Here is a 16798-nt window from a genome sequence, read left to right as displayed (position 1 = left end):
GTTTCCTCATTTGTAAAACAGGAATCATATTAGGGGGCTACCTCCAGTCCAGTGTTAAGTGAGATGATATATTGACACTTGATGCCTGCCGTAAGTGACTGCTCAAGAAATGTCCATCGCTCCCTTCGTCCCTTCTTTTCTTTAACAAAAATCTATTTTTCTCTTCCCCCACCCAAATGTGTGAGGAAAAGTAGCTAGCGATCTTTTCTCTGAGTCATCCCCAAACCATGATGCTAGAATATGCTACAATGGGAATGGCTAAGTGGTCAACTGCAGGTCAGCTGGTGGACGGGGCAGTGGTTTCCTACAGCACCGTATTGGGAAGAATTCTGAGGCCACGTCCCAGCTTCAAAGGGAACATGCTTTGGTTGAGGAGCCAGGTCTGCAGCTGGGCTGGAGGGGGCAGTGGAGCTCACAGGCCACATATTTGCCAACCCTGCGCCGGGAGGTTTGCTCACATCTTCTTTCCTCCTCTTCTCCTTTCCCTTTTCCCCATTTTGTTCATTATTTTCTTCATTCTCTTTTCTTTTTGCTGCTTCGTTGCTGTTATTAGCTAGCACAAGTTAGCCCCCTGAAATTTGTTTTAAGGAATCCCCAAGCAAGGACACAGAGTTTTAATTCAGCCATTGATTTCCATAGAGTAAGCTGGGCAGCTAGACCAAATGTCCAGATACCATCTAACACCTTCATAGTGTCTTTCTTCTTATCTTCCATTATTTCTTCTTCCCTATGACTATGACTGAATCAGCTTATGAGGCTGCCCACAATGCAGAACACTAGAGGTATTAAGAAAAAGAGCCTGGAGCTACTTATTACCACCACCACGCAATATCTTTGGAGCACAGTATGACTGATATTACCTCTTGTATCCACTTTTCAAATCACCACCACAAATTCCTGGCTAAATCTACAGAGCAATCAACTACAGAAACAATTTTTCTGATTGGATGTGTGAAAAGCAGCTGTCAGTGGCGAGGGCTCCATGAGAAAGAACGGCAGGGCATTAAAAGAATTAGTATGAGGATTTTGAATGTCCTAAGTGCCTTAGGCAAGTTGGGAAGCCTCCTCAGCCTGCAGGCCAATGGCAACCTATCCTACCCCCTAAGAGTGGATGGAGATGGGCACAGGAATTCTCTTCAGTCTATAACAACCTGGAGAGACTGATACTGCCACTTCCTAAGCATGGGACCTCGGGGAAGCTGCTTCACCTCTCTGGCTTCAGACTCTTCATCTGTAAATGAGAAAGCTGGATCAGGCCATCTCTTAGAGTCTTTCAATAACATTATAAGAGGCATTTTAAAAAAGTGTTTTGTTCATTGCACTAACCAAGGTTATAACAATGCTAATGTAAGAGTTAAGGGAGAAAAGAAGTCATCCACGGTTTCACCTCCCTAGTACTCTAATACATGAACTACCTAAAAGGCATCAACACACACACAGCTGGGGAGGGGTGAGCAACCCACTCTCTCAACTTAAGAAAAGTGGGTGGGATGACAGCAGTGTTAGAGATCTCTTCCCAGAGAACCCCACTATGCAATTGCCGCCCCTGGAAGTAAATGTGGACGCTGTTCACACAAGCATGCAAGGTATTTTACTTGTGACGTTAAAGCTGTCCTTTATCCTCCCTAACTATTATCTCTTAACGTCCCTCACTACCACGTAAATCAATTTCCAGGGAAATGAGGATTCTGTTCACTTTGCTGCAGATATACTAGTTTACCCGAATGGCACATTAAGATCTACTTATATCGGACACTCACTATGTAGTTACAGGTGAAAAGAAAAAAAAAATCCAAGGGGTATTTGTGTTTCCACATTCACTGTTGAATATTCATTGAAAAAAGATGAAGATTTTATTCAATGAAAACTGAGTCTTTTGAGGGAAGGTGCTGTGGGCCTTTGGTTTGCCTGGTCCTGCTCCTGACTCACTGCTGTTCCCTCTCGCTGAGGGACAAGATGGTCAGGAAGCCACACTGTAGCCATGGCTCTTAAAGATACCCATGGAACCAGAAGAGGCAATTCACTGAATCGAATTACCTTAACCAGTTGCAACATAAAATCCCTGGAGAAGGTGTGTGCTGACTTGATCAGAGGCACAGAGGAAAAGAACCTCAAAGTGAAAGGAGCAGTTAGGATGCCTACCAAGTGATTTGAGAATCACTACAAGAAAAACACCTTGTGGTGAATGTTTTAAGACATGGGATAGGTTCCAGATGAGAATCCACAAACGACTCATTGACTTGCACAGCCCTTCCAAGATTGTTAAACAGATTACGTCCACCAGCATCAAGCCAGGAGTTGAGGTTGAAGTCATCATTGCAGATACTTAAGTCAACTATTTTAATAAACTGATTATCTGTCGTTAAAAAAAAAGATAATTAAAATTTGAGTTTCAGCCTTTCTCAAGATGTCTGGATTCTTCTGTGCTGCTTAATTTTCTCTCAAGCCTGTTCTGTGAGCCAGCACTAACCCTGGGGCTCTGTAAGAGAATGTCAGGAACTATGTCCTTTAGGTGAACCTCTCACAGTGGTAACTGACAACGTTCAGTTCAGTTCACCCTGCAAGAGTTAAACAAAGTGTTGTAGGCTTAAACTGCAGACACACCTGTTCCATGGCAAAAGAACTGGAGGGCTCCCAGGATCTCACCTGCTCTGCGCAGGCAGTTCTGCACCAGCCGATTTGTAAATTACAGTGTTGAGAAAGAAGCCAGATAGCAAGGAGTAAGAAATGAATGGTGTGAGGAACTGAAAGTACTTAGTCAACATTAATTCAGCCCATTATTCATTCGGTCACTCCGTCATTCCATTATAAATATTAGATTTCTTCTCTGCCTCCCCCATCTCCATACTCACTTCTCCCTGGCTGATCAAACACCAGTTGTTCTTCGGGTGACTGTGTGCCCAGCCCCAGTCCTGTTCTTCACTTTCTAAGCCCCAGGTCAGGTCAATGAGGTATGTGTGAAATGGCTTCTGGGAAAACGTTTTCTTTTCTGATGAAAGTGGTGCACATGTGGCTGGCTTAGCCATTCATCCCACTCCTTTCTTCCTGCCTTAAATGCAGACATGATGGCTGGAGGGGCCATATGGAGGATCTTACGTGACCATTAGACTTTCCTTCCTATATCTTCCATTAACTCAATGAACCTGAAGACAAGAATGTGCCTTCTTTGTGTTCTGAGCACCTCAGTACAGACCTTGCCATGTTCATCGATCCTCATTATACATTTTCCCTTGATAAGAGGGAGGATATGTTGATAAGCGAGAACTGAGAAGGCCTGTGGGTTGGTGGCTTGATCTGGTAATAGCACGTGCATTTCTGCCCTTTGGATTTCATCCAGGGACCACTCTGGGATGAGCCTAAAGGAATATGAAGTCAAGGATCAAAGTCCAAATACTAAAGGCTTAGTATGGTCACCTCTAACAATGTCTGGATGTCTAGAGTCATTCCAGAATGACTGGATTTCAAGAACATCTGGATTTCAAAGGCTTGCTCTGGAATCCAAGAAAGCCAATTGGTCAACTCTGGGGATGCCCTCAGTGAGGATTTCTGTGGGTCTCTCCCTTTGAGTACAAATAGAGAAAAGCAGCAAAAAAATAAAGAATCTTTGTTGAGGAGGGCGTGGGGATAGAATCATTCATTCTACATTTTTTGAGCACCTACTATGTGCCAGAATTCTATTAGAGATGTGGATCCATACATAAAGGCAGAGGTACATAAATGGCTTTTTAGGAGATAGTTCTCATGTGGGTACTTTGGTTCTTTACAAATGTTAAGCAGCAAAATGGTGTCTGTAATCCTCGGCATTCACAAGGCTTCCCTGTAGCTGCTAGAGGTTTTGCTACTACTTAGAAGGTAGCTATAAAATCAGGAAACTGATTCACACACAAAAAATCACAACAGATCTAATATATCCTAATAAATGTGGTTCCTTTCCAAACACCATTCTCTCCCCAACACCTTGGGAGGCTACATCCCACAGACATTTTGGGGATTCATTGTTGGAATCAGTATCTGAGCTTCTATTTAAAAATTATGTTCAGAGTTGGTAAATTGTTGTGTGTGTGTGTGTGTTAATTTTTGGAAATAGCCAAGATTAATTCAGAGCTAAGTCTAATAGATAAGGTGGTCAAACTAGGCGTTTCTATAAGTTAAGTAAAATAATTGTGTGCTTAGGTCTAAAGGAAGCTTGGAATAAAAATATTTTGAGGAACAGCAGGATTGCTGGAACAAATCATGGTTTCTGAAGCTGCTGAGAGGGTCACCCCCCTTCAATGAATATGAAAAACTAGTGTCCATTTCATTAAGCCACACATTTAGAAAAGACTTTAATTCTTCTATGCAGTTGTACATTCTCTTTGACACTGCAGGGAATTCTGCAAGTCTACAACACTTTATTAATTTAATTTTAATCACAAAGAGAAAATATAGGAAAAGAATAACCAGGACTATTAAACCACTGAAGAGGAAGATCTGAAAAGGAGAAAATTTAAGGTATTAATCATTTTAGGTAGATCTCAAATAGTCCCAAGATTACAGTATACAAAATCCCACATAAAAGACAAGTGGTCTTTCTTAGTTGGAAATTCCCTACATCGTGGTATGCAAAACTATGATGTGAGGGAAGTAAAAGCAAAACTTAAAAGAAAATTGGACCTGAATTACAAGAAACATGACATACAGTTCTTCCTCAGTGTCCACGGAGGATTGGTTCCAGGATCCACTTAGATACCAAAATCAGCAGGTGCTCAAGTCCCTAATACAAAATGGTGTAGTATTTGCACACAACTTAAACACATCCTCCTGTATATGTTAAATCATCTCTAGATTACTTATAATATCTAATAAAAAGCAAATGCTATGTAAATAGTTGTTATACTGTATTTTTAGTTTGTATTGCTTTTTGTTGTTGTACTGTTATTTTTTATTGTTTTTTTCAATATTTTTGATCTGCAGTTGGTTGAATCTGCAGATGAGGACCCCATGGATACTAAAGGTTAACTGTGCAGTACATTAGATAGCTTTTTTTTTTGTATTTTTGTATTTTTCTTATTTCTTAATTTTCCTCATTCGTACTTTAAACAGGTAATACACTCTAAGGACGATTGGGTAAAGGTGGTGGGTTGAGTACATACATTTACTTTTTCTCCCTCCTGAAACCCCACTAAACTGACAGCAAGGGCATTTTTTAAAAAGCATAAATCCTTTGTAAAGACAAAGAGGAAGAAAATAAGAAAGGGAGAGAATATAAGCACGACAAGATTTGGTAGCAAAAAAACAGATGGAAAATTGGTAACAGATTTGGTCTTCCTGAGAAAGCTGAACCCTAAGTCACAGTGGGGAAAGATGAGAAGCAACCTGACTTATATTGTTGGGGCTCAGAGACCAACATCCCAATATGTGGCACTTTGACATGCTGTACTGAAGAAGCAGCCTCAAGGTCGCTCTGGCCTTCCCTGCCCGTCTCTCAATCCTCTGTCACTCTCCAAAGCACAGGATGGAGCTGTTCCCTTATCTGTGTGAAGTCCAAACCCGCCAAAGAAGAAAGCAATTACCTCTGGTCCTTTCCCTTAGTTTTCATTAACGTAATGCATATTGCAGGAAGAAAGACTGAAGTCTGTCAATGTACCTGAACAGACTTTTGTCACAAACCATTGTCTTCTATTTTGGTCTCATTCAGAATTTCAAAGAGAATCATTTACCATTGTTTGCTCTGTAGGCCCAATAAACTTTGTCCCAGGCCTCATATGTTCTCCAAGCCCATTGAATCCCCCTAAAAATCATTTACTCCTGCATCTCCTCTTCCTCCTCCCCTATGAAGAAGAGTATGTGAGAATCTGTACCCCATTGGGTTATCGGGCAATCATTCTCCTGTGATTCCCCCATGCTATACACATTAAAATAAAATTTGTATTCTTTTCTCCTATTTGCTTTTTGTCAGTTGATTTTCAGCAAACCTTCATGAGATGAAAGGGAATTTTTCCCCTGACCCCTGCAATAACCAAGTAGTACCCGCCCCCTCCCCCCACCACACACCCTCCCTGCAAAGACTCAAAAATTGACAGACCCAGAAACCACTGAAAGGGGTAAAGGATCTAGAACAGGAGAAATTCTTTAAAGTCAATTGAGAAGCAATCATATCCCCAGATTTTCCTCCCCAACTGTAGAAGTAGATTTTCTGGAATAGAAAGTTTCTGCTTATAATCATCCAGAGCTGAGTGGCACTGAATAACACACAGAGAGAGTAAGTGAGTGCTTGTATATACCTAATGTTGAGACTCTCGGCTCTCTTTTTCCACTGGACTTCCAGAACCCTGGTAGCTGGATCTAGGCAGAAGACTGGCCTATTAGAATCTTTCTCAGGGCAAACAATCTGTTTATTGAGTCAACATTAGGGAATATTTGTGTTTGGTTGGATAGCTAACCATGAAATGCTATGTTTGAGTTTCCACCCTCATGGAGGATGTCATGGGAGTGCTACAGAGTCCATAACTTTGCTCAGAGAGAGAATCTGACTCAGTTTGGACCCCATTTAGAACATTACACTTACTGCCAAAAGAATGGGGTGGGGGGCACTTCCTTTTATTACCCCAAAGAGGCAGAAAGCAGCAGGTGAATTCAGAACCCAAAGGTAGCTGGCCAACAACTTAATGCAGAGATTGTACAGGAAGGAGAAAAAACCTGAAGACTCCTAAAAACAGAAAGAAGCCTTTGTTGAGAGAATAATAAATAATGGCAAGAATTCTGCAGTATGAACAGGAAAAAGCAGGCTTCTTGAGCAAAGCAATTACTAAATTGTTTTTAAAGTACAAATAGTGGTTGGGAGAGAGACCCTGACAAAGGAAAGTGACATACAGGAAGGTCTTATGTGGGAAAAGAGGATCATGGACCACATTGAGAAAATCAGAGATGTGTCAAATTCAAGATGATTAATTCAAACTGGGACAGAATACACGGAGTTTTTTCTAATGTCCTAGAGCTGGAAACTGTTTTCAATAAAGCACTGCATAATATGTGAAGTTGTGTAAAAACTAAATAAAACAAACAAAAAAACTGTTCAAGTTAAAACCATAATAAACTGTATATAGTTCTTATTCCAAAGTTAACATTCAATTATTATCAACAAAAGATTTTTTCTTAAAAAATTGTAAATTAAGGATAAACAGATGCCTGGGATGGGGTGGACCTTTCTGCATTGTTACACTTGATTCTAGGGCAAAAAGTGGTCAAAACAAGGGTAATGGATGCCTTTTGTTTTGGCCTATTCATCCCCCTCTCTCTTTCCTTAGCAGGCTATGGTTCAAGTGGAGGTGGTTCTATTCCTGGCACCTGACCCAAGGTCCTGCCAATCATGCCCCTGTGCACAGTAATTGGCTCAAGGATGGGCACGTGGTCCATGCTGGGACAACCAGAGAATTCCTTGTGTGAGAACTTTCAGAAACTCTCTTGCTGCTGATGTTGCAAAGCCTATAGAATGCTGCCTGCATGTTAGGAGGGTCTGTCTGCCTGGCTGAGAAGACACTCAAAAGAGAGAAAAACAAAGATGATAAAGGGAAAAAGACAGTAGCTTGGTGAAACTGTTTGATGCCCTGGATTCAGATGTATCTTTGAACCTCCTAGTTTCATAATCCAATACATTGTCCCCCTTTAATTACGCTTCTAGTTTGAGTTGAGTTTCAGTCACTTATTGAGAGATTCCTGACTAACAGACCAAGTTCATAAAATGTATTTATGCTGTGTTAGGAAGCTCCAAGTGGTTCCTTTTTATTTCTGGATTGGGGAGATGATAGAGAAGAGACTGAAACAGGAGCCAGAACAGAGAGTCTCCCTTATCCTATAAAGCTGGTCTCTTCATGGATTCCCAGAACAATCACTCTTCATTGTAGGAAGAAGGAAGGCAAACTTGTCAAGTCATGGTTTCAGTGTATTAACCTCTAATAATTGCATTCTCACACTGTGTTAGAGTTTTTTTAAAATCAACTTATTTAAGGTTTCTTACCTTTTATTGATAAAAAGCTACTATGACTTATGCTCTATAAATCTAGCTTGTACATTACAGCATAAGTAAAACTTAACCTCAACAAAGCCAGTTCCAAATATCTGTCATGTACTTCAAAAGAGCAAGGACCAAAGGGTCAGTCAGGAGATGGTAAAAGAAAATGGTGATGAAGGAGAAGGGATAAGAATTTGATTCAAATCAACAAATATTTATTAAACACCTAATTTGTACCAGGCACTCCACTGGACAGTACAGATATAAAGTAGGCTGAAAAATACCCCCCCCCCCGCCAGGCAATTAAGGTTGAGATGAAAGGCAGATAATTCCTCCACAACGTAGTAAATGTTACCAATGAAGCTCATCAGAGGGACGCCACATCTGGTCTGGGGATGTCAAGGAGGGTATCACAGAGAAGATGAAGATAATACCTATTAAAGTCCTAAGGAATGAGCAGGTGTTATCTTTCTTGAGTCAGCAGACTGAGGCATTGCAGAAGGGAAATTAAGGCAACATAGCATGAGCAAAGGCACAAAAGAATGGAACTGCTTTAGGGTGTTTAGGGAGCTCCAAGTAGTTCAGCTTGGGTTAGAGTGTGATCTGATGGGTGGAAGAAAGAGAAGAGACTGGAAAAGTGAGCAGGAGCCAAATCTGATAAATTTCCCTACATCAGGCAGAGAGACTAAAGCTCACTCAGTTGGGGTCTGAATGGTCATTTTCAAGAAGGAAGCAACATGCTCAGATGGGAATTTTAGATAAATTCTAGTCTGGTGGCTCTTTGGAGAATGAAACAGGCAGGAAGTTCATTTAGGAAACCATGGCAAGAGGATGAAAAAATAGCTTTAAAAGGCCAGGAAAAGACATGGATCAATGGAATAGGATTGAAAGTCCAGAAATCAACCCTTATCTTTATGGTCAAGTGATTTTCAACAAGGATGCCACAACAATTCAATGGGTGAAAGAATAATATTTTCAACAAATGGTGTTGGCACAGCTGTAAATCCACATACAAAAGAATAAAGTTAGACTCCTTCCTCACACCATACACAAAAATTAACTCAAAATGCATCATAGATCTAAAATCTCAGTGCTAAAACTATAAAATTCTTAGCAAAAACATAGGAGTAAATCTTTGTGACCTTGTATTTAGTTGATGGTTTCTTAGATAAGGCACCAAAATCACATGCAACAAAAGTAAACATAAATAAATTGAGCTTCATCAAAATTAAAAACTATTAGGCTTCAAAGGACATCACCAAGAAATTGAAAAGGCAGTCCATGGAATGAGAAAAACATATCTGCAAATCGTGTACAAAGAGCTCTGATAAAGGACTAGTATCCAGAAAACATAAAAATCAACAATAAAAAATAGGCAAAGGATCTGAATAAACATTTATCCAAAGAAGATATACAAATGAAAAATAAGCGCATGAAAAGATGCTCAACACCATTAATCATTAGAGAAAAGCAAATCACAACCACAATGAGATAACCTCTTCACACTCACTGCAATGGCTAAAGTTATAAAAAAAGATGAACAAGTGTTGCTGAGGATGTGGAAAAATTGGAACTCTCATAACTTTGCTGGTGGGAATATAAACTGATGCAGCCAATTTGAACATAAGGTTACCATGTAACCCAGCAATTCTACTCATGCACGTATACCCAAAAGAAGTTAAAGGGTATGTCCACATAAAAAGTTGTACATAAATATTCATAGCAACACAATTCATAATGGCCAAGAAGTAGAAACAGTGCAAAAGTCCATCAGCTGATAAGTGAGTGAACAAAATGTGGTATGACCATACAATGGAATATTATTCATTCATAAAAATGAATAAAATACCAATACATAGTACAATATAGATGAATGTTGAAAAAGATTATGTTAAGTGGGGAAAGCCAGACACAAAAGGCCACAGGTTGTGTGATTCCACTTACATGAAATATCCAGAATAGACAGATCCATAGAGACAGAATTTAGACTATTTGGTTGCCTAGGGCTGATGGGGTTGGGGCAAAGGGGAAGATGGCTAATGGGTATGGGGTTTCTTTTTAGGAAATGAAATGTTGTGAGATAGGTGGTAGTGATGACTGCACAACTCTGGCAATATACTAAAAATCACCGAATCGTACACTTTCAAAGGGTGACTTTTATCATATGTTAATTAGATCTCAATTAAGCTGTTAATTATAATAGTAATAATAATAATAAAAAGCCTGGACTAAAGACCTGGGAGAAGGCATGGAAGATTCCCAAGGGAACTTTGTTGAGAAACTCCAGCAGGCAAAGTCAGCAGGACCCAGTGATAGGTTGTTTAAAGGAAGTGAGGAGGAGAGAAATCAAAGGTGGTTCCTAGTTTCTGGAGAAGAAGTGGAGTAATAGAAGGGAGAGTAAGACAAAGGAGACATCAGGGCACCATGCCTCTCCATGCCTTCATGAAAAGAAATGGAAAATGCCAATGAAAGAGAAGAGGGAAGAGTTTCATTTTGTTCAACAGATGACAATTTAACAACTGTTATGAATCAGGTCCTGGTAGATGCAGGTCTTCCATTTTGCGAGCTCAACTGGAGGAACACAAGAACCTCTAGAAGACTTAGAGGCTAAGTAAGGCACAGGATACATGCAACCCTTGAAAATCTTCAGGATGTGGGCTCTGTGTTTTCCTGCCTTCTTGCCATGCAGATGAAGAAGGCTCTTTTGTAGAAAAGTTGGGTTACTTGCCATATATTATGTCCAAAAAGGAGACTGGAACTCAGGTCTCCTCACCAAATAACACTATTTACTACAATAGTTTAATAAACAAAACATTAGACTTGGCCCTATCCTTTACACATTATCCAGAACACATCCCAACACATATATGCTCGCTCCAGTGTTCATGTATGTTTGCCCTGGTATACACTTTCTGAGAGACTATGCTTCAGAGTTCACTGGCCATGAAGACAATAAATGTGCACAGTGATTTTCTGTGATATCCCTCAACAGTATGTATTACAGCAGGTTTCAGCCACCTGCCCAGCATTTCCAGGTGGCCCCTTTTATGCCTATCTGAGAGCAGATAAAGACTTCCAACTCATCTGGCCTCACTGATGAAAGGTGCTGGAGACATCCCCTTCCTCAAAGGCATGATTGGGGGATAAGGAAAGGGTACTACCAAGTCATTTTGCCGGAAAATTCAGGGATGACAGAGGCAAGGAAGCATTTTAGGTTTGACCAAGTCTGCAGAATTGGATGACTCGGGGATTGGAGGGGTTCTCCCCCATTCTGGAACCCAACAACATAGTCCCATGAACACTACAGTATGCATGTCAGGGTTTCAGTCCTGAACGCCAGAAAATACAAAAAAGAAAAGAAAAAATGTAAAGAGTGACATTAAACAAGTCTTTTATTCACCTCCACTTGATAAACCTTGAATGGTTCTGTTCCCTGCCTTTGTTTTGTCTGTATATTTCCTGCTAAGAGTTTACAAAACAGAACTCTTGAACAGGAACATAAGAAGTATACCTATTTGTTGAATAACATCAAGGGGGAAAACTGCTAGCTCATTCATTTTGTTAAGTTTCTCAAAAGGATCAAAATACCAATTAACTTGTTGGCTCAGAAATCTTTGATATCCTCAGATTTACTGACATTTTGAAATTCTTGTTCATACTTGCCTAATGGCTTTCTGATTTTGAACAAAGAAATGCCAATCTGTTTAGCATTTGACCTGTTTTCTTAAATATTTTTATGTATTCAGCACTTTGTTGCTAAAAATACTTGACTAGTCACATTCATGTGCTATAATCTTTTCTTCCTCCTTGTTCCACCTCCAGATTTAAGAGGAAAAAAAGAAGCTCAAAGATAAGTCTTTAAAAAAGCCATTCATTCTTATTTTTAATTTAAAAGCACTCATTTCTAGAAAATTCTTTTGCCTTTTTCCCCCCCATGGAATTTAGCAGAACTTGGAAGACTTGATGAAGCAAGCTTCCATATTTAGGATCCATTCTCTCCTGAGAAAAAGTTGGAAAAGTGACCCTGGGTAAACGTGTCAGAATGGAGGTAAAAACACACAAAGATGGCTGATGGGGTGAGGCAGATTTTATAATGGATTTTAGTATTCCTCTCTGGGCATCTTCAGACAGCAGTGCTTCTCAGAGATGGTTTTTTTGTTTATGTTGTTCCTTATTTCTTCACAGAATATTCTGTGAAAGTTCTACCTGTAATCACATGCATACAGAGGGCATTCCTTTGGCAGTTGTGCAGAAAAGAGCATTTCATTATCAGGCAAGGGCAGTTTCTGAGATTAGAAAGCTCCATGCAATTTATTTCAATAAATATTGATTGAATGCTGTGGGCCAAGGAGATTAAAAGCATGGATGCTAAAATTGCATGGGTTCAAATCCTGCCTCTACCATTTACCAGTGTGGGACGTTGGGAAAGTCAGTTAATTTCTTTGTGTGCCCCAATTTCCTCACCTGTAAAATGTGGATAATAATAATAAAGCCTAGCTTATAGGGCTGTTCTATGGATTAAATGAGATTATACATTTTAGGGTAGTGTCCTAAAATATCCTATACTCATAGAACATTTTAGATGCTACCTAAGTGTAATTATCATGTTACATCATGCCAGACCCTGGGAGAGGAGTGAGTGCTTGGATACATTCAAATCCACCAGAATCTTGCCTCGCTTATGGAGGGATACTTTCATCATAACAACTAAACATCTGGAGAATTTGAGAATATATAAATGCGTACGGGCATTTTTAAGAATGTGATCAGAAGGAAGCTTAACCTATCCTCCAGAATGCTGCACTTTAGTTGACGAATAATACGAATGCAACATTTAAGCAAGTAAATGGTAGCTGGTAACTCGCCAATTACATGAGTGCAGTGAAGCAGGCAGGAGGAGCAACCCCAGGGGACAAGGACGGCAGAGTAGAGCTTTATTTAATATAACGTATTTCTAAAGGTACTGGCCTGACCTTTTCACAAACTCTTCAAAGAGGATGCGGTGGGAATAGCCCTGCCTGCGGATGCTGACTGTTTCCAGAATCCCTGTGGAGCGGAGCTGGGCCAGCACTCTCTCTCGGGAGAACTGCAGGGCCTCTCGGTCATCATTGGGTTTAATGCAGCGCACGAAGTGGGGCTGTCCAACCACCATTTTGGAAAGCAGATCCATCAGAGAATACTACCAAGGAGAAAAACACAGATGAAATGAGGTTACCACTAATGCAATGGATAATTACAACACAAGCCTGAGCAGTTGGGGCTTGTGAAGGACTCATGGACCTCTTTGAGGCAAAACATGAAATCGGCAATACGAGATAATACTGTTAAGTTCTACTTACAGCTGCCTGCAGATTTAAAGCATTCTTTAAACATCACCTTGTGCCAAGCAATATCCCCATGTGGCAGAAACTTAGCTAAGAACATGCTCTAGGTTACCTCATAACTCCATCACCAGAAATAGAATGCTCATCTCTGGTATTCCAAGGCCAAAAAAAAAAAAAAAAGGTATTCCACAAACTGTACCTGTAAATTAAAATGTTTAGCTGTTGGAGAAGGGTTGGTTGCTCCTTCGGCCTAAAAACCACCAGCAAGTCAAAGCAAATCCTACTGATACTATTGGTAATAAGGTAGTGGAATAAAAAAGAAAAATAAAGAAAGGGGGCAAAGAAAATTGGAGAAAAAGATTACTATGAACATCAACTAACAGATACAAGCAGCTTGTTTGGGGCTCTCATAGAGGGAGATGAGGAAAGTACACAGTGTTAAATTAAGTTTGGCCTAAAGGTGTCTTCAGACTAGTGAATTGTAACCTAATTTGATGTGCCAGCAGACTGTAACCTACTCCTGGTACAAGTAGCTGAGTCTCAGCCAGTTACATGCAGCTGACTCTTCTGTACCTCACTTCCATTTTCTGAGCATCACTTTCCTTTTCCTGTCATAAATGTTAGCCCGCTCCGTGGCAGCGGTGGAGTCCCTCCGAATCTGTTCTCATTCTAGGGGCTGCCCGATTCACAAATCATTCTTTGCTCAATTAAATGCTGTTAAATTTCATTTGTCCAAAGTTTTTCTTTTAAGAATGGAAAACCAGAGGGGTACTTGTGCAGGGAGGCCTCAGTTGTCCCTCAGGGGTGTCCACTGTTGGAGCTCCTCTTCCGGGCACGCCTTCAGGGGCAATTACAAACCATGCAGGAAATCAGTTTCGTTATTTCCCAATCACTCCTCCCATTGATCAAAATTGGTGTTATCTAGCTTACCAAGTAAGGTACACTATTTTTCAGATTTAGCATTTGGGAACCAGTATTTTGGGAACACCAAACTGTTGTCATTGGTACATTTCTGAAACACCGTAAGTCAGAGGCTTCTCTGCTGGTGGGGGTGGGGGTTTTAGGATCCCGAGGATAACTTCACAGAGTCAATAGAGCCCCTGAATCTTGTTGGAAAACACACACACACACACACACACACACACACACACACACACACACACACACACACACACACACCCTAAGTGTTGCTAGGAGGATGAGGATACAGCCACTAAAGGGGATAGAACCATAGTGGGTCTCAAGATAAGAAATAAGTAGCAACTAGAAATGTCCCAACATCAAAGTGATGAAGCAGGAGCTGAATGCCCACCTGCCAGAGATGCTGTAGCAGGAATCACTGCATGGATAGACTGCTGGACTCAGTGGTCTGGGGCCCCTGCAATTCATACCCTGAGTCCATTTCTGTTTGCCTCTGAAGCACAGTTGGCTAGGTTGAACTTCTTGGCTTTAGATCCTTCTTGCACCTGCTAGCTTTCCGTGCAGCCTTCTATCCATGGCGTAGCCTATGTATCCAAGGGCTGGCTCCCAGATCCTGCCCTTCAGCCTGCCTGGCTCCTCCAGCTCATGACCCAGCTTCCCACCCACTGACCTCCCATCCCTGCCTCTTCCTATGTAAGCCCCATCCACCACTTTATTCTGCTGTCCCTGAGAACAGTTTGAACTTTGGCCTACCATCTTCATGGTAGCAACTCTACCATGAAGTTACCTGGACCTTAGCTCCCAGTGGTACATGATCTCTAAGGGGCTTCTAATCCTAAAGCTTTATAATTTGAAGATAGGCAAATCTGTGAAAATTGGTACAAGAGTGTATGTGTCTTTTTGTTTGTTTGTTTGTTTATGAATATTCACGAGATACAAAGTTGATTGTCACCCCTCGTGCCCAAGATGTGAAGGTCAGATTCATACTGGCAGCACACCCATTACCACAAATTGCATTTGTACCCCGTGTCCCCCACCTAATTATCCCCATCCTCTCTCCCCCTCCCCAACCCCCCAACTCCACTTTGTAGCCCAAGGTATGTTCTTTCCCTCTGCAAGTCCAACGCACCACTGTGGTCGTTCTTTCCTTCCTTCTTTCTCTTTTAGCTCCCACATATGAGTGAGCACATGTGGTATTTATCCCTCTGTGCTTTGCTTATTTCACTCAACATAAGTTTCTCCAGTCTCATCCATGTTATTGCAAATGGGAGAATTTCATTCTTTTTTATGTCAGGGTAGTATTCCATGGTGTGAGTATATGTGTCTTATCTTTGCTATATAATGTGCATTTAACAGAACCCTTCTAGAGACAAGTTTTTACCCAAAGGAGGCATTTTACTAGATGAAATATCAGAAATTCGGGTGGAAGAAGTGGGAAAAAATAGGGCCAAGGCAAATTGGTTTTGCAATGGGTCAATTCAATCTAGGAAAATAAGATCAATGTTAAGACAGATTCTCTCAGTATCTGAACTTGATAAGCCACCTTCCGGAATTTTATTAACTACTTTACTATTCGGTATGTTAGAAAAGTGGCTGACTCCAGTAGCTTTAAGCACAAGAAGCAGCCCAAATGCTAACAGAATCAGGACACTTAATGGGCAGGGCTGTGTGCCCAGTGTCTCCCTGACCTGCTCCACCTTACCCCACACCCCACCTTTCTTAACTGGCTCTTGTGCTTTGCCTTTGTTTCAACGGCTATATCTATCCAGGACTCTCATGGGAAGGCTTGGCAAGTCTTTTCTGGAAAGAAGCATAATAGAGATCAAGAAGAGTCCATACCCGGAAGTAAGAAGCCATGGTTTGCCTCTTCATATTGGTGGTTTCTTCCGGATGCCGTATGACCTCCAGAGTGTCCACCTGGAAGCACAAGTTGGAGAGAGCAGTTTGAGGATATAGACACTTAACTCATTCTCCAGGTTTTCCAAAATCTGAAAGATATTTGGTCAAATATCTGAGGGGCCATGGTGTTTAGGACACAATAGCGTACACTGTGGGGAGAATTTTAAAAGACATGAAAAAGAAAAAAAGAATGTGCAACACGACCATATCTGTGAAGTACCGTATGGTCTCAGCATAAATCCCTATCAGTGTTATTTCTATACTTCTCCATCTTCTAATGGGCCCTTGTTAAATTCTCCAGTAATGTCAAATGAAATCAAACTATTTCTTAAAAGAAAACTGGGCAAAGTCCCATGAGGGCCTTTATAAAGACATGATGGACCCAAAGCCCAGGTTGTACCACAGGAAATTAGGCCAGTGCCAAACCACACCATTAGACCCTGATGCTGAAGAACCCCTCCTACCTCCCACAGTTCCCACGTGCTCACTGCAGACAGGAGCTCAGGCACCAAGTCACTCAGGAACCCAGTAGGATACACCTGTTCCCAATCATCTATCCCAACTACCTGGGCTGACTGGAAGAAATTTATGAATGAAAACAATTGTAGAGATCGATTGCAGGCAGGCTGCGTTTCGTTATTGTAACTCAACAACAAAATTCCTG

At 41.0% G+C, this 16798-nt stretch overlaps 1 protein-coding gene across 1 annotated transcript in view; it reads right to left on the bottom strand.

The window, feature by feature from the left end:
* The window catches only part of MYO3B (myosin IIIB), a 386192-nt gene that overhangs the window by 147822 nt on the left and 221572 nt on the right, over positions 1 to 16798 (bottom strand). The window contains exons 25-26 of the mRNA XM_063085773.1: positions 16075 to 16152; positions 12964 to 13169 (exon numbers count right to left, since the gene is read on the bottom strand). Coding sequence (XP_062941843.1) covers positions 12964 to 13169; positions 16075 to 16152 — 284 coding nt within the window. The remainder of the gene's footprint in view (positions 1 to 12963; positions 13170 to 16074; positions 16153 to 16798) is intronic.

The sequence above is a fragment of the Cynocephalus volans genome, chromosome 1 (genome assembly GCF_027409185.1).
Source record: "Cynocephalus volans isolate mCynVol1 chromosome 1, mCynVol1.pri, whole genome shotgun sequence".
In the NCBI taxonomy this organism is placed as follows: Eukaryota; Metazoa; Chordata; class Mammalia; order Dermoptera; family Cynocephalidae; genus Cynocephalus; species Cynocephalus volans.
The sequence above is the reverse complement of the archived record's forward strand: the minus strand, read 5'-3'. Positions and strand labels throughout refer to the sequence as shown.